General features: G+C 34.6%; 4 protein-coding genes and 1 pseudogene across 4 annotated transcripts; all 5 read right to left on the bottom strand.

Annotated features, from left to right (window-relative positions):
- Positions 1-1128: 1128 nt before the first annotated feature.
- On the bottom strand, positions 1129-1599 carry LOC113855830 (annotated as a pseudogene).
- Positions 1600-4566: 2967 nt separating this feature from the next.
- On the bottom strand, positions 4567-12911 carry LOC113855832 (selenium-binding protein 1-like). The gene is made up of 7 exons (XM_027487460.1): positions 12767-12911; positions 12341-12536; positions 11166-11393; positions 10287-10518; positions 5496-5603; positions 5108-5380; positions 4567-4848 (listed from the first exon to the last, which is right to left on the bottom strand). The coding sequence occupies exons 1-7, from the start codon at positions 12909-12911 to the stop codon at positions 4567-4569; spliced, it is 1464 nt and encodes a 487-aa protein (XP_027343261.1).
- A 2502-nt stretch (positions 12912-15413) lies between these two features.
- Positions 15414-18662, bottom strand: LOC113855833 (cation/H(+) antiporter 15-like). The gene is made up of 3 exons (XM_027487461.1): positions 18471-18662; positions 17017-18027; positions 15414-16652 (listed from the first exon to the last, which is right to left on the bottom strand). The coding sequence occupies exons 1-3, from the start codon at positions 18660-18662 to the stop codon at positions 15414-15416; spliced, it is 2442 nt and encodes an 813-aa protein (XP_027343262.1).
- A 2558-nt stretch (positions 18663-21220) lies between these two features.
- LOC113853889 lies at positions 21221-23373 on the bottom strand. Its single transcript, XM_027484578.1, has one exon. The coding sequence runs from the start codon at positions 22489-22491 to the stop codon at positions 21991-21993; it is 501 nt and encodes a 166-aa protein (XP_027340379.1). The 5' UTR covers positions 22492-23373; the 3' UTR covers positions 21221-21990.
- On the bottom strand, positions 23300-25585 carry LOC113853888 (serine hydroxymethyltransferase 4-like). Its single transcript, XM_027484577.1, has 3 exons — positions 24376-25585; positions 24194-24295; positions 23300-23794 (listed from the first exon to the last, which is right to left on the bottom strand). Exons 1-3 carry the CDS (start codon positions 25442-25444, stop codon positions 23550-23552), a joined length of 1416 nt encoding a protein of 471 aa, XP_027340378.1. The 5' UTR covers positions 25445-25585; the 3' UTR covers positions 23300-23549.
- Between the last annotated feature and the right edge of the window lie 327 nt (positions 25586-25912).

Here is a 25912-nt window from a genome sequence, read left to right on the forward strand (position 1 = left end):
AGTTGCATGGAGATTTTGTCCTCTCAATTTTAGACTACGGATAAATACCAGATTCGATATGTAGTTATCCTAAATATGCTTGTGTTCTCTCTCAAACAGAACGTAAGGTAGTTCATCATGACTCAAGCATGTATGTTAAGGATCATGAAGACAGTTCTTGCAGATTGTGATAGGAATTCATGACTAATTTATCCGAATATAGTTCCCCAGTTAATGAATCATATCTGATTAAGAGTCCTAATATCATTAAGCGCTTAGGCTATGACTCCCTGTCTTTGGCTTGTCATAATTTACTCTGTTACTGGCTGGCTTATGAAGAATTTATCGAGTTTGCTGCCTATATTGATGCTTCGTGAGCCACCGTTTTTCAATTATGATAATTTATATGTGCAACTTCTTCGATATTGATTGGATCTTCCTGGAGTGACACTACACTAGTAAATAATCTTCAAGCTGAACAAAGGGGCATATTGACAGTTTATTTATATTTAACCCGGTGCTTGTTTGTTTATAGGAGTTACTTTAATTAATTTGTATTCTATGTTAATAAAAAAATTGAGGGTAAAATTCTTTTTATTTCTAAATACCCGTTGCCAGGTGGATTAATTTATAAATGTTAATCCAAACATTATGTGAAAGATGTGACAATTATCTGAAAGGTAAAAATACATTATTTTTGTTCCTAAATACACGTTGAGTGTAAAATACTTTAATTAATTTATATTAGACTCTAACAGTTACTGAACCATTGTCACATTTTATTTGTAATCGATAGCTTCATACTATATTCACTTAAATCCTATAAATGTATTTCAAGTTTTTCTTAGGTGGGTATAATATATTGCAATTAATGGTTGATTGTCTACATTTATAATATTCTGTTTTATATGGCAATTATGCCTTTTGGTTGCATACATTACAAAAGCATTGATCCCTCCCCTCCAAAAGTAAAAAGGAAAAATCAAATTTCATCTAATGGAACAAAGAGGAAGAGTTGAGGATTAAATGAAATGGTTTATTAATACAATCATAGCAATTTATCATTGTTAGTACATTTAATCTGCGCACAGTAGTGTGACATTCACTTTTTCAGTATTAAGTACCAACTGCCACAGATAAGAACTCTTCCTCCTGAGTACTGGTCATTAGAGAACTTTTTGAAAATTTTCATATAATTTCAAATTCATAAGTTCCCATAAAATTTAATGAACAGATGGATCATGTAAAGACATGATGCATCAGCAACCATAAAGATCTTTGCATGAAGATGCAGTCAAGAGTCAGACCTACAACGATAATACTTAGAGCAGCCTCTATTTTGAGGATTTGAGGGGGGTGGAAGACACCCTCCAGTTTTACTATAAGCTTCACCAGAGGCACCATCATTACAAACTGGCTGTCTCTCTTTAAAGCTCCATTGGAAATGTATCTCTTCTGCTCCAAAAACCTTCTGCTTATTTCTGATTCCATCAGCAGCTCATCCTCTATATTGCATTCTGCTATGGAACCATTGCATGTGCTTACATGACTGGTCCATGAGATCACAGTGCAGCCGCAGAAATGCATAAAGCTGAAGAGCATCAAGTAGCAGCAGCTCATAAGTCTAATGGTGGATGATCTGTGCCTTGGATGTACCCTTCCACTCAGAAGCACTATATACAGAATGTATATTTGACACCACCTTTTAGAAAAGGGGCAATTGGAGACTGCTTTAGTGATAAGTTGATGGAGTGCACTTCACCAAACTTTTTGGACGATATGGAAATTATGTCATTTTCCATGTGCTACAGATGATTTTCTTTCTTTCTTTTCTGTGAAGAATAATGATTTACTCTGTTAATAAATAATAAGTTGTTTTATATGTTTGAGATAACTGTGCTGAGGTGGTTCTCGGAAGATAAAATTCGAATATGTCCGGCGTATATTATATGGTATATATAGACTAAGTCAAATACAGACTGTTTGAAGAAGTAATACAATAGTAATTGCTTTCAGCAGTAATCATTTACAAGTAAAATACCACTCAGTAAACTATATCCAATTAGGGAAATTCTAATTCCAAACCAAATAATGCATACTCCTATCTCATATTAGATGTCTTCTAGTACTAATGCACACATTAAGAAAAATGATTAGTTTTACCAATTACTATGATTAAAAAAATTAATTTCATTAGAACACCCCCCCCCCTCACCCCAATTAAAAGTGTTGAGATAATTGTAGTAATCAGGTAAAGTTATTTTAGTTGTTAGTTGGCAAAAACTATCCTTAATAAATAAGGATATTATTGAAAAACGTAAGAAATGCTTTCTTGATTCTAAAGTTACAAATAATTTAAGACAAATAAAAAGTAATCAGATGACATTTCATATGAGACGGAAGAAGTATTTATTTGTAAAAAAATATGTTTATAGAAAACATGTGGTTGGTTATGTGGCATATGATGATAATTTTATTGGTTCTTATTATTGTCCCTTCTACGGTAAAATCCAAGGCCATAAAAATTTGTGCAAAGCGAATAAAAAAGTGAGGGGGAGTAAATAGTTATTTAACTGTTTCTGCTAAATTTCTTATTTGAGCCCTTACATACATTGAAGAAAGCATACATGAATTAAAAGTGGCGTTAGGTAAATAGGATTATAGGAAGGGGATTATCATGACAAGGGAAAAAGGAGAGAGGAGAAATACAGGTGTGTTGATGTAATCATACGTCTAAAATATTTGGTATTTTCCACATAGTTGCCCCACCTAAACTCCACTCTTTATCAGACATTGGACCTTAAAATACACTTGATTGGTGGGGTCATGGATTTCCTTTGACTCTAATAAAGCAAGGACATAACTTGAGTTCTTTTCACACCAATCTCAAATTGTTGCACTCATGGAACTTGCAAAGCCAATTTGATGGAACTGTTGATTGAGTGTGTTAATTAGGGTTGGTTCCAGTCATTTTCTTCCCATATTATTTTAGTTTAGTTATACAAAGTGGCATGCACTGCAAAGGTTTGAATCTGTACATCTTGCATGGCATTCCTGGAAGCATTCTCATCAATAATTTGAACCAGTTTGTTTCAACCTGATACTATGTGGCCGTGACTCAGTTGAGGGCAATAACATGAAAATTACAATTGGTCAATTACACCTATAACCTATTTAACATCAGGACAAATACAGGCTTAGTTGATATTTATTTTGTAGGTCCTAATTTTCATATTTGTTTTGCACAGTGGGACACAATGGTTGGATGTAGGGTTCACTCCACTGCACAAAATAGATATCGACTGTTGATCCACAAAATAATGACGAATATACGTAAAATTTCCCTCATGGCACACTTTTGTGGGATGACAAAAGAGGCTACATGTTCTAACAATTTCTCTTAGCTTCAAAGCAAGATAGTGGAACCCATGTTACTACACAGATTATGATTTGTGCCTGTAGTATTGTCAAGTGTTTTCAGACCAGAAGCCAGAACAGCACACATGGCCAAGAAAACACTCATCAATTCATCATAGTATAAATAAGTATAAAAGATAAAAATGATGTACATTGCTCTTGGTAGCTTCCTTAGTAATGTACTTGTTTACATTATCATGATTTTGAAATTTTTGAGACTCCATTTTCCAGCCTTCAACTAAAAGCTTACTGCTTCATTCTTCACAAATCATTGCATTTTCTGGTACTTATTTTGGGGTTAAGTCTGTGTCCATTTTATGGTACTATGTTCATCACCTTCAAATTCTTGTTTTAGTATACAACTTTTTTTCTAAAAGCTAGAAAGTGGAAGCTCTAATTATGTGGTTTATTCTCTCATTTATTATTTCTTTTGTGTTGTTTACATAGCTGTTATAGACTTATAGCATGATTGCAGTTAGACAAAAGTAGCAAAATCTTTTGACAGGAAGAAGAACTTTGTTTTAATGGCATCGTATGCTCATGGTAGTTGACCTCATGTAGTAGAATAAGGCTTGGTTTTTGTTGTTGCCCAATGGATACAATAAGAAATTAAAAAATAGTAGGATTTTAATAAAAATTGTATCATTTAATATTATTGTGTCATTTTCAATGCATTAGATATCAACAGAATTAGATATATCATTTTTTTTCTTTGAACTTAAATCTTCTCCCTTGTTGATGCTCAATGAAAATATTTGCAGCATATAATTCTTAATTTATGATTGACACTATTGCTGCATGGATTTGTTTTTCATCCAAATAATCGGGTTGAATTGTGATTTGAAATGCAGTTAAATTGGAACAAGCAGTGTAAAAGCTGCATCACATTTATGAAGTGACTATTAATCATAAAATCCCAAGTAGGGCCATTAATCTATGATGTTATAATACTGATTTTCCAGAACCGTAGACATGAGTTTTGAAGGTGAGCAGGGTTTATTTCACAGAGAACTTTGTTCAGGAAGATGTAAATGAACCAGTATTGAAAAACTACTTGAAAGATAACTTATTATAATGCAACCATTATACATCTGCTGCTATTCTTTATAACATTGATCCACCTCTATTCACATGGATATTGTTTGTAGCCTTACCTAAGTCGCATAGCTATTAAATCCATATGTCTGAAGTGCAGTCACCACCAGGATATCTCATCTCATGGGCAAGGCAGGGACCTCCAGGCTCATCTCCAAAGTCAACAAAGAAGTTGGGGTTAATTTTCAGACCACCATTTTCGGTATCAACATCAATCTGCAACATGTGGGATCCTTTCTCTACAAGCTCTGGATAAAATTGTTTATCCCATGCACTAAAGAGTGAGTTTGTAACATATAGACGCTTCCCGTCCAAACTCAATTGAATCATTTGAGGGCCTCCTCTCAACTTATTTCCCTGGAAAGCAAATTAACTCTTCAGCCACTAAGGGTCACATTTATGCATCAGACACAATGTTGGTAATTCGAATATAACTGAGTAAAGAATATGCATAAAAATGGGATGAATGCCCTTGCCAACTTAGACATCAGGACTAACTTTCTGGAGACAATATGACAATGCAGAGGTAACGATGCTGGGCAGTGACAATACAATAAGGTCCATGTCTTGTACATCTAACAAGAATTACTAATTTCAAAAGTTAAACAGCACTAACCTTAATGTCTGGAACATCAGATTGCCAAGTATTACCATCTTCTGTTACAGCTACTACAGGGCTTCCTTTCTGAAGTAGCCCCCCAACCCACACTTGGCTAGTCAGTACAGGATTTTGAGGGTCCTCGATGTTATATTGTCTTATATCACCATGTAGCCAATTCACAAAGTACAGAAACCGATCATCAAGAGATATCAGAAAATCAGTTATAAGCCCGGGCATTTCTGGAAGAACCCAGTTTTGCACTTTCAATGGCTTCACTGATATTGCAACCTGCAAAGTCATTCTAGTCTGTAAGTATTATTGATCAATAAGCCTTTGTTGAAGGAAGCACAGAAACCAACCAGATGACAACACAATTACGTCTATGGATATCCATTTTCTGTACCTCATGGCTACATGACTCATCCTCAGTCTTGAAAAACCGTACCATGTTACTTGACAATGCACATCCAACGAAACCTGTATCTTTAGAAGGATCGTGCAGAAACCTTACCTACATGTAGGATATATTATTATTAGTTATTGTTGAAAATATGCCTGCAACAACTGCACACGTGGCTGTTTTATCCAATTTTTAAATTTTAATTTTCTGTTATTTAAGACCTAGTTATTAGGAGTATTTGTTTCTATTTATCAGATTGAATTATTGTTAGTCGTGCCTAAAAATAAGAGATATTTTATTTTGTATGTTTGACTCTAGCTCTATTTAAAACGAGCAAGTGAATAATATCGAAGTATTCTCCGCAAAACATTTTTATCCTTCTACTCTTATTTTATGTTAACAACAACAAATTGGTATCAAGAGCCTTTATCTTTGAGGGATCTGTGAGTCGAGAGAAACACCAATGGAGGATAATACATACACAGTAGGTTCACCGCCAATTTTTGATGGTGAGGAATATGAGTTATGGGCTGCAAGGATGATCTGTCATCTTGAAGCATTGGATCTTTGGGAGGCAGTAGAAGAAGATTATAACGTTCCTATATTGCCTGACAATCCAACTGTGGCTCAAATGAAGTACCACAAGGAGAGAAAGACAAAAAAGGCAAAGGCAAAAAATTGCCTTTTTTCTGCTGTGTCAAAAATTATTTTTACAAGAATTATGAATTTCAAATCTGCCAAAGAGATTTGGGATTATCTCAAGAAACAATATTCTGGTTGTGAAAGAACCAAAGGCATGCAAGTGCTTAACTTAGCTAGAGAATTCGAGATGCAGAGCATGAAGGAGACAGAAACAATTAAAAATTATGTTGATCGACTGATGAATATAGCAAATAAAGTGCAGCTTCTCAGGAAAGACTTTCCTGATGAAAAAATAGTTCAAAAAATTCTGGTTACTGTACCAGAAAAATATGAATCAAAGATATCAGCATTGGAGGAGTCAAAAGACATGTCAACCATCACCTTGGGAGAATTGGTAAATGCTTTACAGGCCCAGGAGCAAAGAAGAATGATGAGACAAGATGAGACGGTACAAGGTGCTTTTCATGTAAAAGCACAAAATTCAAAAGGTGGCAAAAACAACAACAAATGGAAGAACAAAAAGCTAGAAGGTTTCAACGAACAGCAAGGTGAGAACTTTTCCCCTTGTCCACATTGCAAAAAGACAAATCATCCAAAAGAAAGATGTTGGTGGAGGCCAGATATCAAGTGTAGAAAATGTGGTGATTTGGGACATGTAGAGCGAGTCTGCAAGTCTAAATCAAAAGAGGCAAATGTCACCTTGGAGGAGCAAGAAGATGAGCAACTCTTTGTTGCAACATGTTTCACTACAATCAACTGTTCTAGTGACTCATGGTTAATAGACAGCGGCTGCACAAACCACATGACCCACGACGAAAAGCTGTTTAAAGAGCTTGACAAAACCACCATTTCCAAAGTAAAAATTGGAAATGGTGATTTCATCTCAGTTAAAGGGAAAGGGACCATCGCTATTGAAAGCTTGACAGGTTTGAAGTATATCTCTGATGTTTTATATGTGCCTAACATTGACCAAAATTTGCTTAGTGTTGCACAACTTGTGGAAAAGGGCTTCAAAGTCATATTTGAAAATAACTGGTGCTTGATCAAAGACACAAAAGGCAAAGATGTATTTAGCGTGAAAATGAGATCTAAGAGCTATGCTCTAAATCTGATGGAGGAAGAGCAAATAGCTTTTTCGAGCACAACCACCAATGCTGATCTATGGCACAAAAGACTTGGACATTTTCATCTTGCAGGACTGTTATACATGCAGAAACATGCCTTGGTGAAAGGTGTCTCGATGCTTGAAGACAAGTTGGTAGATTGTGTGGCTTGCCAACTTGGTAAACTAGTCAGAAAACCATTTCCTCAAACCACTTGGAGAGCAACTCAAAGGCTACAACTTGTTCATACAGATGTTGGGGGACCTCAGAGAGTATTGTCTTTAAATGGTAATAAATATTATATTACTTTTATTGATGATTATACTAGATACTGTTGGATTTATTTCTTTAAATCCAAGACTGAGGTTGCCAATATTTTCTGGAAATATAAAGCATTTGTGAAAAATCAAAGTGGTTGCAGGTTACAAATAATAAGGTCTGACAATGGAAAAGAATATACAAATGACGTTTTTGATAAATTTTGTAAAGAAGCTGACATTGAGCACCAACTTACAGTACCATACAACCCACAACAAAATGGTGTAAGTGAGAGAAAAAAATAGAAGCATCATGGAGATGACAAGGTGCATATTACATGAGAAAGATATGCCAAAGAAGCTGTGGGCAAAGGGAGCAAGCACTGCTGTATTTTTGCTGAATAGGCTGCCAAGTAGAGTTTTGAACAAAAGAACTCCATTTGAAGGCTGGTTTGGGTACAAACCAGATTTACAAAATTTGAGAATTTTTGGTTGTGTTTGTTTTTCTTATGTTCCACAGGTTAAAAGGGACAAACTTGACAAAAAGGCTGAACCCAGAGTTTTCATCGGATATAGTAGCACGGCTAAAGCTTACAGAATTTTTCAACCACAAAATGGAAAAATTCTTGTGAGTAGAGATGTAAAGTTCATGGAAGATCAACAGTGGAGTTGGGAGAAGCCAGTAAGAAAGCAACTTCTAGAAACTCCACAACTCCTTGATGATGAAGTTGATGAAATTCCTGTCAGAGGTACAAGATCTTTATCCGAGATTTATCAAAAGTGTAATGTGGCTGTCTTAGAACCTGCTGAATTTGAAAAGGATGAGAAGTGGATTAATGTTATGAAAGAAGAACTTAAGATGATTGAAAAAAATGACACTTGGGAGCTAGTAGATCGACCTCAACACAAACAACCCATAGGAGTCAAATGGGTTTATAGAACTAAACTAAATGCAGATGGTTCTATAAATAAACACAAGGCCAGGTTGGTGGTAAAAGGTTATGCTCAAGTGTTTGGAGTAGATTTTTCAGAAACGTTTGCTCCCGTTGCACGTCTCGATACAATCAGAATGCTGCTTGCTTTGGCTGCACACAAAGGTTGGAAAATTTACCATTTAGATGTAAAATCTGCATTTTTAAATGGTTATTTGCAAGAGGAGATATTTGTGGAACAGCCAGAGGGATTTCAAGTTAAGGAACAAGAAGATAAGGTTTACAAGCTAAAGAAAGCCTTGTATGGTCTTAAACAAGCTCCAAGGGCTTGGTATGGAAGAATTGATGATTATCTTAAAAAACTTGGATTTATTAAAAGTCCAAATGAAGCTACATTATATGTGAAAATGGCAGGAGGTGATTTAATTATAGTTTCTATTTATGTTGATGACCTCTTTGTGACAGGCACTAATGAAAAACTAATGATGGAGTTCAAAGCTAAAATGCTTCAAATGTTTGAGATGACAAATCTTGGTTTAATGTCCTTTTTTTTGGGAATGGAGGTGAAGCAAGAAAAAGATGGAGTTTTTCTATGTCAAAAAAAATATGCAAAAGAAATACTGAAGAAGTTCTGCATGGAGGACTGCAAAAGCATTGATACACCAATGAACCAGAAAGAAAAATTCAACAAAGATGATGGAGCCGATAAGGTAGATGAATATCATTATAGAAGTATAATTGGTTGCCTAATGTATCTTAGTGCAACTAGACCTGATATCATGTTTGCAGTAAGTGTCCTTTCAAGATTTATGCATTGTGCTAGTGAGGTCCATCTTCAAGCTGCCAAACGGATTGTGAGATATGTCAAGGGAACTATAAATTATGGCATCAAGTTCACTCACTCTCAAAATTTTCAGTTTCAAGGATATTCTGATAGTGATTGGGCTGGTTCAAATGATGACATGAAAAGTACAACAGGTTACTGTTTCAGCCTTGGTTCGGGTATGTTTTCATGGAGTTCCAAAAAACAAGATATAGTGGCTCAAAGCACAGCTGAGGCAGAATATGTGGCAGCCACTGCAGCTGTGAATCAAGCTATTTGGCTAAGGCATATACTTGTTGATCTACATGTTGAGCAAAAAGAGCCAACACAGATTTTTGTTGATAATCAAGCAGTTATTTCTATTTCAAATAATCCTGTTTTTCATTGCAAGACTAAGCATTTTAAGATTAAGCTATTTTTCTTAAGAGAAGTACAAAGAGAAGGTGAAGTCAAACTTCTTTATTGCAGAACTGAAGATCAAAGTGCAGATGTTTTAACAAAAGCCCTTCCAAAATCTAGATTTGAAGCTTTGAGAAATAAATTAGGTGTTTGCAGCTATTGAGGCAAGGAGGAGATTTGTTGAAAATATGCCTGCAACAACTGCACAAGTGGCTGTTTTATCCAATTTTTAAATTTTAATTTTCTGTTATTTAAGACCTAGTCATTAGGAGTTTTTGTTTCTGTTTATCAGATTGAATTATTGTTAATCGTGCCTAAAAATAAGAGATATTTTATTTTGTATGTTTGACTCTAGCTCTATTTAAAACGAGCAAGTGAATAATATCGAAGTATTCTCTGCAAAACATTTTTATCCTTCTACTCTTATTTTATGTTAACAACAACAGTTATAAATTATGCCACCTTTCACATAACGCTTCACAAGTGCAAGCTAGATAGAAAGAAGGAATTAAGGATAAATATATTTATCATTAAATCACTAGTATATTTACTTAATGACTTCATTTACAGAAAAAAAATCAGATATAAGTGTACTAAAACTGGTGAAAATAACTCCAGATTTATATTTAACAACTTACCTCCAAGGGTAGAAGCCCTGACTGACCAAGGTCCAATGTTTGTCTCAGCTCACCCCCAGGCCAGTTGTATACATGTAGATGTCTCCCATAAAGGCCATCAGAGACATGCTGCAAGTTAAAACCTTTGGTGAAAGCAGCAGGAGCACCCCATGATGAGCTAATCATAGTCTTATGCTGTGGTTGGTACCAGAAGTCATACCCAAATAACGGACTGTGCCCAGGTTTCTCCCACCTATGTATTTGTATCAGGATACATAATAATAATTAGAAATAATGATACTTGAAAATAAGAGACTGAATATTATTGTGTGTATTGCATTTGACCCAAAGATCTGAATTTATACAAGGATCTATAAATGGAACCCGGTTATTAAAATTCTAATTACCCTATTTAAGCAATCCCAATATTATGTTCATAATTACTATATTTACATATTAACATTCCTAGTGACCGTATTTACATGTCAATAAAACAAAAGATAATCTTGCAAAAATCAGGAAATATTCTCTGAACAATAATTCACTCAATGGTACTTATTTCATATTACTAGTTTCATAGAATTGTTACTTCCAAAGTTGCAAGGCTATATATGCCAAGAAATATGCTGCTATAAGGCACTTTCATAACAATTCTACACTAAACATTTTGCAAAACTTTTTTCATTTCTAAGTCATGATAAATTGTCAATATGTGATTAGATTTTCACCACTTCCTTCCCATGTTGACAGTTAATATGACTTCAAAAGAGAAATTAAAACTATATCTCACAGCAAATCAGAAACCAAATGCAGGAAAAAATAAATGAGTTGGAAATTTAAGAGTATATTGACATCCGATATGAATTCCTATATTTCTCAATCTATTCTATACAAGTGTACCTTCCTTTCACATTAAATTCTGGATCGAGAAGAAGAAATCCACTTCCTGCTGCATTTCCATCCTTATCTCCAAGAAATGAGATCATTACATCACCAGAAGCAAGGCAATGAGATGTGTGTGCATAAGCTAATCCAGTTTTACTTATGATGTCTTCAGGCTCAACAATTTTGTGCAAAGATGGACACCTTGGAGCTATTTCTGTGTCAATCACATAAATGCGGCCTGATCTGAAATATGTCAAAGCTGACTTTATAAGGATTTTGTTTTTAGAAAACTGATATGATATCTATCTTTGGAGTTCTTGAAACTTAATGTGAAACTAAATCCAAAATGTGTACTTATGTTGCAGATGAAGTACTTTAAGGCAGTTTTAAATGCCATGAACAGGTTTATGTTCCATGACCTTATATGTAACAAAAGGGAGGAAGGAAAGACCAAAATAATTTACTTGTACATTCTTTCTTTTCTCACTGTTACTGATTTTCAGTTTGAAGATGATATCTTATCTGGGTTCTTGTATTTCCCTTTATGATAATATAATATATCATTTTATCACAGAAGTACAACTCATTGCTGATGGTTATAGATTGACGAGAATTCCTGTTATGATAATACATACCCCCGTGTTCTGATAGAAGGAATTACTACTCAGAACCATATTTGTAAATCTCAACATCCAGATAAATGAATCATGGAAACACATGCATTGAAATAAATTAGTGCGGAAACTAAAATTAAAAGGAAAACAAAAAGGTGTCCCTTAACTAAATTGCTAATTAATTTTTTCAAATTACATAGATTTAACCCTTTTTGGAGAGGATCTGGTTATTCCCCTTAACAAGGTGGAACTGGACCGTGGTTAAAAAGAAAAAATAATTGCAGTATAATGCCCCAAGAGACATACATACTTGGGAAAATCATGTGTAAATCACATCTTTCATTCAGTTTGATGGGTAAATAAGGTGTGAAGGGATTACAAATCGAAGATATGCTTGAAACATGTATGAGTATGCAGCATATTAGCATGGTGATATTTCAACCAGTTAGTGCAAACTAGTGCTGTTATTTTACTAGAGAAATGAAAATTCATAAAAAGAATTGGAAAGACAAGATGATCATTATCTTTTACTGGCTCCCCCACCCTCCAAGTAACTGTTTAGTTTTATTCTCTTACACTAGTGAAGGTAAAATCAGAAAACGCCGAATTGCTGATGGATCTCCATAGCAAGAGCTGCATGAATTCCACCCAAAATGGTGCAGTTCATCACCTAGATAGGGTACCGGTAGCCTATGGATAACTTTTGAATACATTGGAGAGCTTGGATCTACATCTACTGTGGCTAGAAAGTCAGGATTCTCCCTTCCTGTTCCTGTATTACATTGAATATTCATCATCAACATGTAAATAAAATCACTAAACTACACATGCTTTGATACAGATTGTGGTAGCACTAGAAAGACATAGATATTCTACAAAAAGGATGTCACTATTACCCATTTTCATATCATATATACTTGATCTTTTATCAAAAACAGAAGCAAGTATCTTGAGCATCTCTACATAAGAAAGCTCAAATGTTTGTAACAAAGTTTTTGGTACCTGAGTAGATAGCAGTGACATAAAGGAGAGTCTCTCTGGGACCTGACATGGCTGCCAGTGGAGAAGCATAGCCAGGCCCTGATTTGGGACAATCATGCATGCTGCTTTGGTTCATCACCTTTTCTCTCTTCTCACAATGTTCCATTTCTCTCTCTCTCTCTCTCTAAAGATTCACTTCACTGATGTTTCCTTGAAAAGAAGAAGAAGAAGAAGATGATGATGATGAAAAATGAATAATGAACTCAAGGAAGCGGAAGTAAAGTTATAATTTTCTGTCACTGACTGTTACAACTTACAAGCTACATGTAATGACAAAAAGGAATAAAAGCTACGTCTTTGGCTTTATCAGAAGTCACACTAACATTATTCCGACTTTTGAAAGAAAAAACCGAGTTTTGAATCTGACATTTTATTGAGCAAAGACTAAAAAAAGGGTGTAGCATTTTTCCAATTCAAAAAGCCAGATACAAAACTTTTCCTTTCTAACCTTTCACTAATGTTAAATGGTTTTTTACCTTTCAGTTCCATAATAAAGTATCTTACAAGATTCCTGTCTCCTAAAGTAATTATTATTTATATGGTGTATAAGGACACATAATAGTCTAAACACACTAGGAGACGTTTTTCCTTTCAAGCCAAATGAGTGTAGGATCATTTTTCTTACCCTGTATCACCGAGAAAAACCATACACATAAGCCGATTTTAGTGCTAATCATGATAAGTATGTAAATATAGAAAAAAAAATGGGTACAATAGCAAGCAAACATAATATATGCTCAATGATACAAAACAAAAACTAAAGATCCTAACAGATGAATAGTTTGAAAACTGTCTGTGACTTTGGGCAATAAAAAACACCGAGACGTGTAACATTTTCCAATTTTGAAGCCAAAGGATAATCTCTTCCTTCAAATTTAACCTTCCATTAAATTTCGGCAGTATTTTGCATTAGTCTCTTAGTACACAGTTAGAATATGAGATGATTTACCTCAATCAAGCATGCACCAAGAGACAATAAGAAATGATCCAAACCAAAATTTTTACAAGTATAAGATACAACATTATAAGAAGCATTTTCTAACTAATGAATGTAAAATTTTGTTCACAAACTGTTCAACTTCGACAATTTGAGATTGAAAATAATAATTTATTCAATTATTTTTTCAATCTCAAACAGGAAACTAAGGTTTCATTCAAATTTAGATTTCTTCACATTATTCTAAAGTACAATATTCACTAACAATTTACATGCATTCAGAACATTTCATAGGGCATATATCAATTTCATTAATAGCAAACATAGCAATAACAGTGTAATAGGATCAGAGCATTTATATTGGAAGAACAACAGAAATAACCTCTCAGGTTTTAATTTCACAACTTAAATTTTATGAAATACATAGTTGATTATTTAACTGCATTACAGAAAACTAGTCTTCTCATATCGTGCATGTTCAGAAATTTCTAAATAATCAAACCAACATTAATATAGGGTAACTAACCCAAAGTTCCACATCAAGTTCCAAAACAATGAAATGCATATTTAGATTAATCAACTATATTACAAACAACCATTCTCCTAATATCATGTTCAGAAATTCCTAAATAACCAAATCAACAAATACACAGGTTAACTAACCTAAAGTTCCATATTTGTAATTCAATTTTTACTAAATAAAAACAAATTAGCAATAGTCAAAAAATACAAATAAACTAACCTTTTTGAAATGTAGTTCTAATAACTTGGTTGCAGATCACCTCAACCCAGGGATGAAGGAGGAGATGTTTGTAACTATTCAACGTAAAAAAAATAGGTGTGTCTCAGTGAACAAAGGTTCTTTTCACGTTTTCCATGTCTAAACATACTTAGAAAACATAAAAACGTTGATGAATATACCTTTGTAGTACGAATGCGATGTTACCAGCACAAATGCTGGTGCAGAAGCTTCTAAGAACATAGTGAATAGAGATAAATTTGGAGATAAGAGTGGACACGAGGATAAGGATGACTAGATTTGGAGCTAGGGTTTATTTTGAAATAAGACCTAAGAGAACAGTTACAAAATAATTACTCTCTAATCTCACTTCTCAAAGCAGTTTCATATGTCAACCGCTTTCTAAAGTCTACTTCTAAGAGAGATTATTTAATAACCGCTCTCGAAGTAAACTTTAGTATTTTATATAAAGCGATTTTTATTAACCGCTATCCAAGTTGGTGCTCCAAAAGTCATTTTCTAGCATAGTGCCTCCTCCTTTTATATTCACCCATTACTTTACTTCTTTCTCTCTCAATCACGCATCCAAATTCCAAACATAATAATTACAACACCAAACAAAATAAAAAGAATAATCAAATGTAAAAAAAAAAAAAAACCCAAAGAAATTAACGAATGCAGTTCATATGCTAATGCGGTCGTTTGATCTTTCGATTATGCTCAGACAGCTTACCAAATTTTCTTTTATTCTGTTATTGTTAAGATTCAAATAGAGCCCAGCTACATTTTCCATTCAACAGTGTCATTGTACCAATTCTAGTCCGAAACAAAAACCTGGTACTGTCCAAAAGTTTCATGAATTAATCCTTACAAGCAATTTCTCGCACACACTTTAGTTCCTTTTTCCATTGTTCCAATACCACCCTAAATTCTTATTGCGTCTTCACAACAAGCGAGTCAAAGCCATCGTTATTGGTGCCTCCTAGCCTTCCCAAATGCATTCCTCCATGCCCATATTGTTGCACGACTAGCACAGATGCTCGTGACCCAAAATTGTTTGACGCCAAAATATCTCCTATAACTCCAAGTTCCAAGCAATCACACCAATCCAATAAATTTGAGAAGACCTTAAAGTTCCTACAGTTTCCTTGTCCAACTACGTATAAATCACAACCAAATTTTTCTAGCTCATGGAGAACCGCGGGAATATCTTCACCAACATGCACATCAATCTCTGAATAGGTTATAGAATCCTCATTATTCACTGCTGTAAGTCTAAACAAATTCATGTACTCATCATCTAACTCTTGTTGCTTCTCATTATCCATTACAGCAGATAATATCCCTTGTGCTTCTTCGTGAATTGAAGTATCAACTTCAGCAGCTTCATCAAACAAAAGAATCCTAACCACTGATAATCGTATTCCTGTATGACCCGCCATTCTCCATGCAACAGCTAGGGCTTCACGATCATCAGGCCCACCAACAAAGATCATAACAATACGCATGTTTACTTTTGGAACTGACCCAAGATCACGATCAACGAAGATTCCCACGGAACATGGTGCACGCTGCATTACTCTTTGGTTTATGTCTTTGTACACGGCACTGGTTAATTCTAACGTACCTTGTGAACTATAGTGTTTATGAAAGGGAACGAGAATTAAGCTCGAGCGTTTGTCATTTGCCAAGTTGTAAATGTCCTCATTAATGGTTGCATAGGATGAAACCACATTTATGATTTCGATTCTGACAGCATCATAGACATCTCCGAATGCTCCGAAGGTACTGGAAATATTTTCTAACTCTTGCTGTGATCTTGTGAGAGTTTGTAACCCGGGTTGGACACTAGGCTGTTCTATGTGTGAAGCAAGAAGGGCTGCAGCACGTCCAGTGAGTTCAACAAGGTACAGTGCAAAAACGTGTATAGGGGAAAGTCTTGTGGCATTGAAAGATTCAATTATGCTGATCATGCTCATGGCCTGGCGATTACTGTGGACACATGCCACAATTCTGAGCTCAGCATCCACTCTTAGCTTTTGTATTGTCTTTAGCTTGTTCTGCTCAAATATCTTTCTTGGCTTGTAGATGGCATTAATCACAGGAGACACTATTACAGTCATTAGAATAACAGCGGAAGCAATCACCGCATATGTAGGTGGAGAAAATATCTGCATGCAACAACACATTATAAGAACTTAAAAATTCAATTGCAATTGTTTTAGCAGTAAAAAAAAAAAGCAGGCTTAAACATGTTTTTAATCTTTATATTTTTGCAAAATTTTAATTGTAGTTTTTTTAAAAAGTCAATTTTGTCTTTAGTCTTTGCCTTTTCTAAATTTAACACTTTGATATCTAATAATTAATACAAAATTGATACATGACAACTTTTTAAGTAGTCATGTTATTGTTAAGGACCAAATTAAAGTGTTAGACTAAAATCAAAATCTTGAAAGGATATAAGGACAAAAAAACATGTCTAAGGCTTGAAAAAAAAGAATGCGAGTCAATAAAAAGTCTCAAATAGATCGATACCGTTCTATCCCAAGCAATGTTGAGCATTACGAGGGCCATGGCGCCTTTGGTATTCAGAAGCAAGCCTAGGGCTAAACCATCTCGAGTACGCATGCCAAAGAAGAAAGTGGCAAATATAGTGCTCAAAATCTTTGGAACAAACAAGAGGATTACAATGAGCAGCGTCATGTGCCAATGTCCTCCCAGGAAAAGTGTGACCACCGCAAGTCTCATTCCAGTCCCAATAAAGAACAACGGTGCTAGAAAACCGCCAACAAAATCATCGGAAACCGACATCACCGTGTCGGAAAACCTTCCATGAGGTAAAATTAACCCATACACAAAAGCCCCAACAATGCCATGTGTCCCAAGAATATCTGTAATGTAAGAACAAGCTAAAACCCCCATCATCACAAACAATAACTGATTATCATCCCACTCATCCCTATCCGTCTTCCGATCAATAACGCGTCCAATGATTGGACGCACCGCAACAATGCATACTACTATGAATATTATAGTACTTAGCACTGAGTACACTGCTACTTTACCATTAATCGCAAATGGAACCAAAATGGTGAAAAGAAACCAACCATAAGTGTCACTGATCATAGCTGCGGTTAAAGCCACTTTGCCGAGACCCGTGTAAAGGAGTTTAAGCTCAGAAAGTGTGTGAGCTAACACTGGAAAACCTGTAACAGTGAGAATCAAAGTCCAAAGTAGATAAGCACTGCTTGTGCTTTCTTCAAGGCGCAAGATAGGATTTTCAGAGTGATAAAATTTTCGATGTAAAGCATATAAGCCCGGCGCCATCATCATGGGAAAGATTATTCCCGCAATAGCAATGCATGCAGCCTTTTTTTTGACGTGTAGAATGGTATTTAAATTTGTCTCCAAACCGCTAAGGAATGCATAATAGATGAGACCAATGTGTGATAGAACTTCGATATTTAGGACCCCTCTTACAGGAAATACGAGACCGTAAAGGCTAGCGTATCTCCCAAGTAGTAGTGGAGTCATTAGGAAACCAACCTGCATATTTAACCACAAATTATTCCAATGCCAGCCAAATCAGGCATTTCAAAATATATTGAATTCTACTTTTAGATCTTATAAAATTATTTTTTTTGTTTTAGTCTCTAATTTTTTAAAATTGTTCGTTTTAGTCACCCTCACTGATGTGATTTTGTAAAAAAAGCAACACATAACGTAGAAATTTGATATGTCACGATATTTGAATTAGTTACATTATTATTTAAACAGAAAAATTAACAATTTTTTAAAATATTATGACTAATTTTTTAAAAAAATATATAAGAATAAAATTTGATGTATTTTGAGAGATAAAAAAATGTATTTAACGGTAATATTTGATGATTAAAAAATTAGAAATAAAGTGGAAGAATTTACTATTATTAATAATCATTCATCTCAAAAAACGAAACTTAAATTGTAGGTTTGTATTGTATACTTACAGAGATTTGTGAAATGAGACGAGGTTGATGGAGAGGTTTATAAATAAAGAAGAAAAGTCGAGAAAAAACAATGGAGAAGGCAATTTGAAAGGCGAGAATAGGGAGCTCCGATCTTAGGACATTATCAGTTTGCCATGCTCCACCAGGATTAACAACAGATACATTGTAACATGCAGGTTGCTGCATCGCCATGATTCCTCTATGATATCTTGTCACTTTCGATCTTTTTCAATTGTGACTAACATAAAAGATTACCTCAGCTTATAATGTTGTGTTATTTATGTGTATCATAACAATCAATCCAAATATAGGTGAAAACAAGTTCCACCTATGCGTATATATTTGAGCTGGCCTTTACCTTATTATTATTAGTTGTAATTTCCTATTGCTGCCTTTTGTTGCTGTGTCTCCTTTGTCATTTTTCCAAAGGAACGATGACAGTAACGGATTTCCATTCTCTAATTTATTATTTTATTTTTTAACGCATTATTCACAGGATACAATATTGTCATTTGCCAACTCATTATCTTTGGTGTTGCTGCATTCGAATCATAATTATTTTGAGTATACACAAGAAATCTTTTATTGTAAGAAAGAAAGAAAGAGTTGAATCAATACAGACATTAACTAATGCACATAAATCTAAAAGCTTATCTTTAATCAAAACAAATTTTAAAAAAATTACAACTCAATAAAAAAAGAAACTTGAAAAATTACCAAAAGAAGCATGTTTACTTATATTAAATTGATGAAATTAAAAAGAAGAAATAAAAGAATTTTTTTTCACTAATTTGATTGGATTGAACCACTATTAGAAAATGAAATCAAAGAAAATAAGGTCAAACACGGTAATATTTAATATAAGAATATATCAACTTTATTAACGGAGGAAAGATAAAAAGAAAATACTAATGTGAAAGAAATTAAGTTTGTTAATGATGAAAAGATCCATTAAGTATGAATTGAGCTTGCTTTATTTAGTAGGATGTTTCTGTAATATATGACTTTAAAAAATGGTTAACAAAGAAGTACTTTCTAAAATTTTTCTTAGATAGTGATTATAAAGTATTGATCTTCAAGTGTATCCTAGAGAGCAATTTTTTACTATTTGTTCTCTTAGTTGGCGAATTATAAAATAAAATATAGAGTAGTGGAGGTGCATACAAAGAAATTTAAAAATTAAAGGTTTCAATTATGAGTATCTTGTAAAATTCTTGTCTTGAACTTAGAGACAAACACCAATTAGGACGTGGGTAACAATGTTAGCAAGCAACAACTTTGTTGACAACAAAGAACGCAGATGGTGACTAGCGAAGGTAGTTTACAGTGATGAAAAAGGATGGGTACACAAAATATTTTAAGAACTAACAAAAAATTTTAGAGACTAAAATATTTGATGGATAATAATTTCAAAGACTAAAATAAAATTAAAAAAAATATGTCATACCATATATAATGTTACTTTTTGATAAGTTCATATTTTGACACACTTTTCTAGAGTATGTTTATATGTACTTATTTTTAATTTGAATAGATTTTTAAACTAATTAACTTGCTATTGACTATAGACTAATAGACTTTTGGGTACGTTCATGCTTGGAAGAGTATGCAGGGTCATGCATAACTCCTATTTAGGGGATCTTAAATATCGTGACAAGGAATCTGATTTTTACACACACTACTTTCTAAATCTTGACTTCATCAACCATTAAAAGTTAATGTAGAGTGAGAGATCATTAGCAAAGTTGACGAATATTCCTGAGCAAGCTATTAAGTGCCGTTTGGAGAAAGAGAGCTCCCTTCATTTTCTTCCCCTTCAAGTTTCCTTAGTTTGAATTCTCCTTTCAAGTGTTTATGAATTTGTTTAACAGCTAGGGTTATGGTAAATTTTATTGTATACTTTATTTGATTTTTATATTTAATGACAATATTAGTTTATTTTTAATGTTTGGCACTTATTCTATTAAATTGTATTTTGCATGTTAAAAATTGATTACTTTTAGCATCTCATAATTAGTTGCATTATAGGCAGTCGTATTACATGTAATTAATAGAATTATAAAATAAAATGAGACAAAGTATTAGGTGAATTAAATCTAACTCTTCTTGTCAACTATTATTAAATTAACAAATTCATAAGTTTTTTTAATACTTTTTTTATCTTTTGTCTTGCATGATAATTAAAGGTAATTATCTAAGAAAAAAATATTAATATTACACGATCATGTGTTAATAGAACAAGTATAAATATTATTAATATTAAAATTAGATTAAAAAACAAATAAATAAATATAATAGTTGAAACCATGTAAGCTCATCTCATCTAATTTATGTGAAGAATTGATAACTTGAAATTTTTTTAAAAAAATTTCTATTACTTTTTAACTTGTAAATTTGTCTACAAACACTTTTATCATATAATTAATTATACATATTAATTAATATAATATCATAGTAAAATATCTAATAAAAATAAAAGTCAAAATTAACATAATAAATTTAAAATTTTAAAAACTAAAATATATAACGAATACTAAAAATACGGGAGTTTAGCATTTGCCCTCAGATGCTTACAATATTCCATATGCATCCAAAGCAACTTTCATTCAAGCAGGTGCTGGAGCACGCAGGTTGTTATCATTCAACAAAGATTTGCTTTGCTTGTACCTTTTCTATTTGTCATAAGATTTTATTTTTTCTTTTCTTTTCTTTTCTTTTTTTTTTTTTTTTTTGTCTTTTTTGTTGGATTAGATGAGCCAAGTCATCACCCTCCGATGCAAGTCAAAGTTCCTTTTGCTACTGTGGTCCACTGATTTAGACGCATTAGAGCCAAAACACAACATCATGTGAAGTGTCACAACCAATTGGGACGCAATCAATGGATGAAGTGAAACACATTTCACAACAAGGGAGAAACACAGAGAATTTACCTGTGTCATCATGTTGGTTTTGTCATTGGCTTTTAGGGCTGTTTGCATATCAAGTATAATTAGGCAATGAAGGGAACAATAAACCCACTAATCTGTCTTCTTGAAATGGAGAAAAATGTAAATGGCAAAAAACAAGCCTTTTCTTTTACCAAGAAAAGTCGTTTATACTATACTGGTTTCACTTAGTGCCTTCTTTAACAAGTTTTTGTCAAATAATTTGAACAACCAAAGAGATGGAGGATGATGAGGATCCATAATTCTCAAATTATGCACAGGTTGTAAAAGAAAGGCACCAGCAGAAAAAAGTAAAGAAAATCGATTAAAAAAAGAAAACCCCACAATAATTACGTTGTAACAAGGATACCGATACCCTACCTACTGTTCCTCCTCCTTTTACATTCAGCCATTACTTTACTTCTTTCTCACTCAATCACGCATCCGAATTCCAAACATAATAATTACAACACAACACAACAACAAACAAAATAAAAAGAATAATCAAACGTCAAAAAACCCCAAGAAATTAACGAATGCAGTTCAAATTCACAACAGAGCTGTTCTGAAATCCGAAACTGAACCAAACCGATAAACTAAACCTTAAAATCCCCAAGCTGCTGAATCTTGCAACTCTTCGAATCCCCACCCTCACCACGTTCTACGTAAGAGTAATACTTCAAGAAAAAGGCAAGAATCAACACTACCCACTCCAAGCAAAAGATCAAAATAGTGAGTCCACCGCCAAGTTTGAGAATCACCGAAGCATCCTCTTCCCTCACGTAGGACTTCAATTGTGCAAGAAAATCACCGGTTCTGGTAAAAACGAGAACCGAAACGGAACCCTGAAATATAGCCGTTAGAACAGTGGCTACCATGTGAGCAGAGTACCAGCGGTTAGTCCCTGCTGAGACTGCGGAAACAGCACTTGCAATGGTGAAAGCGTGTAGAAGGATCAAGAAGAAGCCACAGATTGAGGGAAGGAGGCGAAGAGAGAGGGTGAGGAAGATGCAGCTGGAAGCTGCACCCAAGAGAATGTAGTTGCAGAAGAGGAACACCTTGTGGATGTGATATTGAGGACTCGTTGACACACCCATTTCCTCTGTATAGATTAATCAAAGTATGATATGATATGGATATCAAGTTGTGAGTTTAAGAGAAATTTATATATGCTTTGCTACTAATTAAGATCAGAACGGTCTAATTATCATGTTACCGTTGCCAAAGGAAACGAAGATGCTCCTAACGGCTAGCTTTTAAACCTTTTTATTCTTCTTTTTTAAATCCCAAGTTTCTTTCTTTTTCATGGGCTTCTTCAAAACTACACAATTAATTTAAACAGACAGAAACTTCTGTAGGTAAAAAATGCCCTTTTCATTGCTCTTGCTTCCTTACCTAAAATTTCCTAAACTGAACCTAATTTATGTTATGCTAGATTTTGATTTGCCTGATAGGTTTTTCATTAATTATAACTGCAATCCCAATGTGATAAGTGAACAGAATAAAGTTGAAAATTTAGGTGGTATTCTTTAAGTGCTGATAACATTATTTAGGGTTCAGAGTTTTATTAATTAAATATTATTTATTAATTAAAATTAAAATCTTATTTTAATAAAAATGTTTGTATTTAATTTTACCATAAATTATGGTGACTGCACTTAAATTTTGCTCATAGACTAATGAGTTAAAATAATTTAAAAGCATATATGAAATAAATAACTTTGTGATTCTAATTTAGTAATATTTTTAAATAGAATTTACTATTAGCTTCTTCTTTTTTTATGGTAAAATGAATTTATGTATCCCGTTTTGTTGTTTAATTAGAATGTATAATACCTCAACACAATAATATACTTTTTCCTGTTTAACTTGAACAAAAAACATGGTTAACAGCGATATTTGTAGATGCAATATTAACGTATTGGCTTCCGTGGAAACGAAAATAAAAAACAGATGCATTATTCCAATGGTTAACAAGAAAAATATCATATATTGGCTAACAAAATTAAAACATGAAAAACAAAGACAAAGGAAGCTTCAAATTTTAGAAAAAAATAAGCCATTATGATAAACCTAACACTTCCAAGAAAGGGAGACAGACTTATTTCCTTTCTCTCCATTTTTCCATTTGAGTGGGATATTGGTATGATCCAATCTAATCCTTGTACTTCATTTCAGACATTAGGAAGCCAGGCATTTCAAATGAGGAAGCGAACTTCTCAACATCAGCTTTGAGAGCTTCGATGGCCTTGTTGTTCACCAAGCCCTTGTTGAAATCCTTTAGAAGCTTCCCATGCTCCTTCTGGATCTCCAGTGTCAGAGTCACCGCACGGTGAAGGAACTCAGCAATCTGCTCAAAGTCTTTCTCAACCAAGCCCCTAGAAGTCATGGCTGGGGCACCTGTTAACACAAACTTCAGTTAGGTACTCACGCATTCAACTATAACATCTGAGATTAAAAAGCCAAAAAAAGCAGAAGCAAGATCCAAAGTAAGTATCAGACACTAGAAATAAGCATTAAACAACTTCTTCAGATAATTTAACAAGGGTCCGAACCAATACACCTTTGGCAAAGCAAAGCACTAAAACACATTCTGCATGAAATTTCTTCCAATCTACAACAATTTTCTAAGACACAACTACATCCAAAAATTAAGATCTCTTAACCTTGAGAGATTTCTTTCTGATTCTAAAAATAATTACAAAATCTTCATATTCTTTTGATCTTTTCACTTCACTCAGTAAAAAACAAGTTTTTATTTCCCATAGAAAAGTAAATTATCAGTGATAAGTTTCTCACCAATTCGTACTCCTCCGGGAGCCAAGGCACTGCTATCACCAAAAACAGCATTTTTATTCACCGTAATGTTACAGAGATCGCAGAGTTTCTCCACCTTATTACCTGCAACAAAACAAACCATTCACACAACAAGTTCCATATAGATCACAAAGGAGAAACCCCTCATCTCACTCATCATTTACCAGTCAATCCAAGAGGCCGTAGATCCCACAAAACAAGATGGTTCTCAGTTCCACCAGTAACAAGACTATACCCTTTGCTCATCAAGTAATTCCCAAGAGCAACCGCATTAGCCTTAACCTGCTTGGCATAGGCCTTAAACCCAGGCGACATGGCCTGTTTCAAAGCCACTGCAAGAGCACCAATCTGGTGATTATGAGGCCCACCCTGAAGAGAAGGAAACACAGCAAAGTTAATCTTATCCTCAAAATCGTAAACCGCATTCTCAGGTTGTCCCTTCTTCGGCGGTTTCGGTCCCTTCCGGTAAAAAATCATTCCCGACCTAGGACCCCTCAAACTCTTATGCGTCGTGGTTGTAACAATGTCACAATACTCAAATGGGTTATTCACTTCTTGAGCAGCAACAAGGCCACTAAAGTGCGCCATGTCACAGAGCAACAATGCACCACACTTATCAGCAACGTCCCTGAAGCGCTTGTAATCCCAATCCCTAGGGTACGCACTGCCACCACAGATAATCAACCTTGGCCTGAAATCTAAGGCCTTCTCCTCCAATCGTTCGTAATCGATGTACCCGGTGGCGGAGTTCACCTTGTAGGGAAGACTCTCGAAGTAAATCGAGGTGGCAGAGATTTTCTTTCCGCCGGAGGTGTAGTAACCGTGGGTGAGGTGGCCGCCGGAGGGGAGATCCAGCCCCATGATGCGGTCGTGCGGGTTCAGCACGGCGGTGTATGCGGCGAAATTCGCCGGAGAACCGGAATAGGGTTGCACGTTGACACCCCATGATTGGGGGTCCAGGTGGAAAGCTTGGAGGGCGCGTGAGCGACACAGGTTTTCGATCTCGTCGATGAATTCGTTGCCTCCGTAGTAACGGTTCCCCGGCATGCCTTCCGAGTATTTGTTTGTGAGGGCGCTTCCAAGAGCTTCGATCACCGCGAATGAGGTGAAGTTTTCCGACGCGATTAGCTCGATGCCGCGGCATTGGCGTCGCTTCTCCTTCTCTATCAAGTCATGGATCTCTGGATCCACCGTGACTAAGGGCGCGTTGCCCCACGCGCTTACTGCATCCATGAATGTTGGAGAATGAAAACGAAACGAATGAATGCGTGAGTGAGTGAGTGAGTGAAGATTGGAGAAGAGAGGAGAGAGTGTGTCTGTGGATGTGGAATATGAATTCCCGAGTGTGTGTTTTAAAAGAGGTTCCAACCAGATGTGAATCTATCGTTGTAGCTTTTGCTGATGCTTAAGTTAGTTGGTTTGTTACTTTGAGGTAAATTATGTCCACTTGTTCTGGTGGTCGTGCTTTCCTAATGCTAACCACGACTTCAATTGTTTCCAATTTTATCATTATTATTTCAACTACTTATATTGTTAATTTAACAATTCATTTTTCTTTACATAAATATCTGTTTGTTTCCCACTCATTTTATTAGAAAATGTTTATTAGTCCAGTCAAATGTCGCTTATAAGGCTTAGCTATTATTGGTACATATATGGAATGTGCATTTTTCTCGTTTATCGTTTCACTGCGATATAATA

Source organism: Abrus precatorius, unplaced genomic scaffold (genome assembly GCF_003935025.1).
Source record: "Abrus precatorius isolate BTA unplaced genomic scaffold, Abrus_2018 Scaffold11, whole genome shotgun sequence".
Lineage (NCBI taxonomy): Eukaryota > Viridiplantae > Streptophyta > Magnoliopsida > Fabales > Fabaceae > Abrus > Abrus precatorius.

Excerpts from the sequence above, each read along its gene's own strand:
- LOC113855832 (XM_027487460.1), bottom strand. The coding sequence starts at position 12,911 with ATGGAACATTGTGAGAAGAGAGAAAAGGTGATGAACCAAAGCAGCATG. Across the intron at positions 12,537-12,766 it reads TGTCACTGCTATCTACTCAG|GAACAGGAAGGGAGAATCCT; the intron begins GTACCAAAAACT and ends AATGTAATACAG. Across the intron at positions 5,604-10,286 it reads CAGGGCTTCTACCCTTGGAG|GTAAGGTTTCTGCACGATCC; the intron begins GTAAGTTGTTAA and ends TCCTACATGTAG.
- LOC113855833 (XM_027487461.1), bottom strand. The coding sequence starts at position 18,662 with ATGGCGATGCAGCAACCTGCATGTTACAATGTATCTGTTGTTAATCCT. Across the intron at positions 18,028-18,470 it reads GTCTCATTTCACAAATCTCT|GTTGGTTTCCTAATGACTCC; the intron begins GTAAGTATACAA and ends TTAAATATGCAG. Across the intron at positions 16,653-17,016 it reads ACATTGCTTGGGATAGAACG|ATATTTTCTCCACCTACATA; the intron begins GTATCGATCTAT and ends TGTTGCATGCAG.
- LOC113853889 (XM_027484578.1), bottom strand. The coding sequence starts at position 22,491 with ATGGGTGTGTCAACGAGTCCTCAATATCACATCCACAAGGTGTTCCTC.
- LOC113853888 (XM_027484577.1), bottom strand. The coding sequence starts at position 25,444 with ATGGATGCAGTAAGCGCGTGGGGCAACGCGCCCTTAGTCACGGTGGAT. Across the intron at positions 24,296-24,375 it reads ACGGCCTCTTGGATTGACTG|GTAATAAGGTGGAGAAACTC; the intron begins GTAAATGATGAG and ends GTTTTGTTGCAG. Across the intron at positions 23,795-24,193 it reads TCCCGGAGGAGTACGAATTG|GTGCCCCAGCCATGACTTCT; the intron begins GTGAGAAACTTA and ends TTGTGTTAACAG.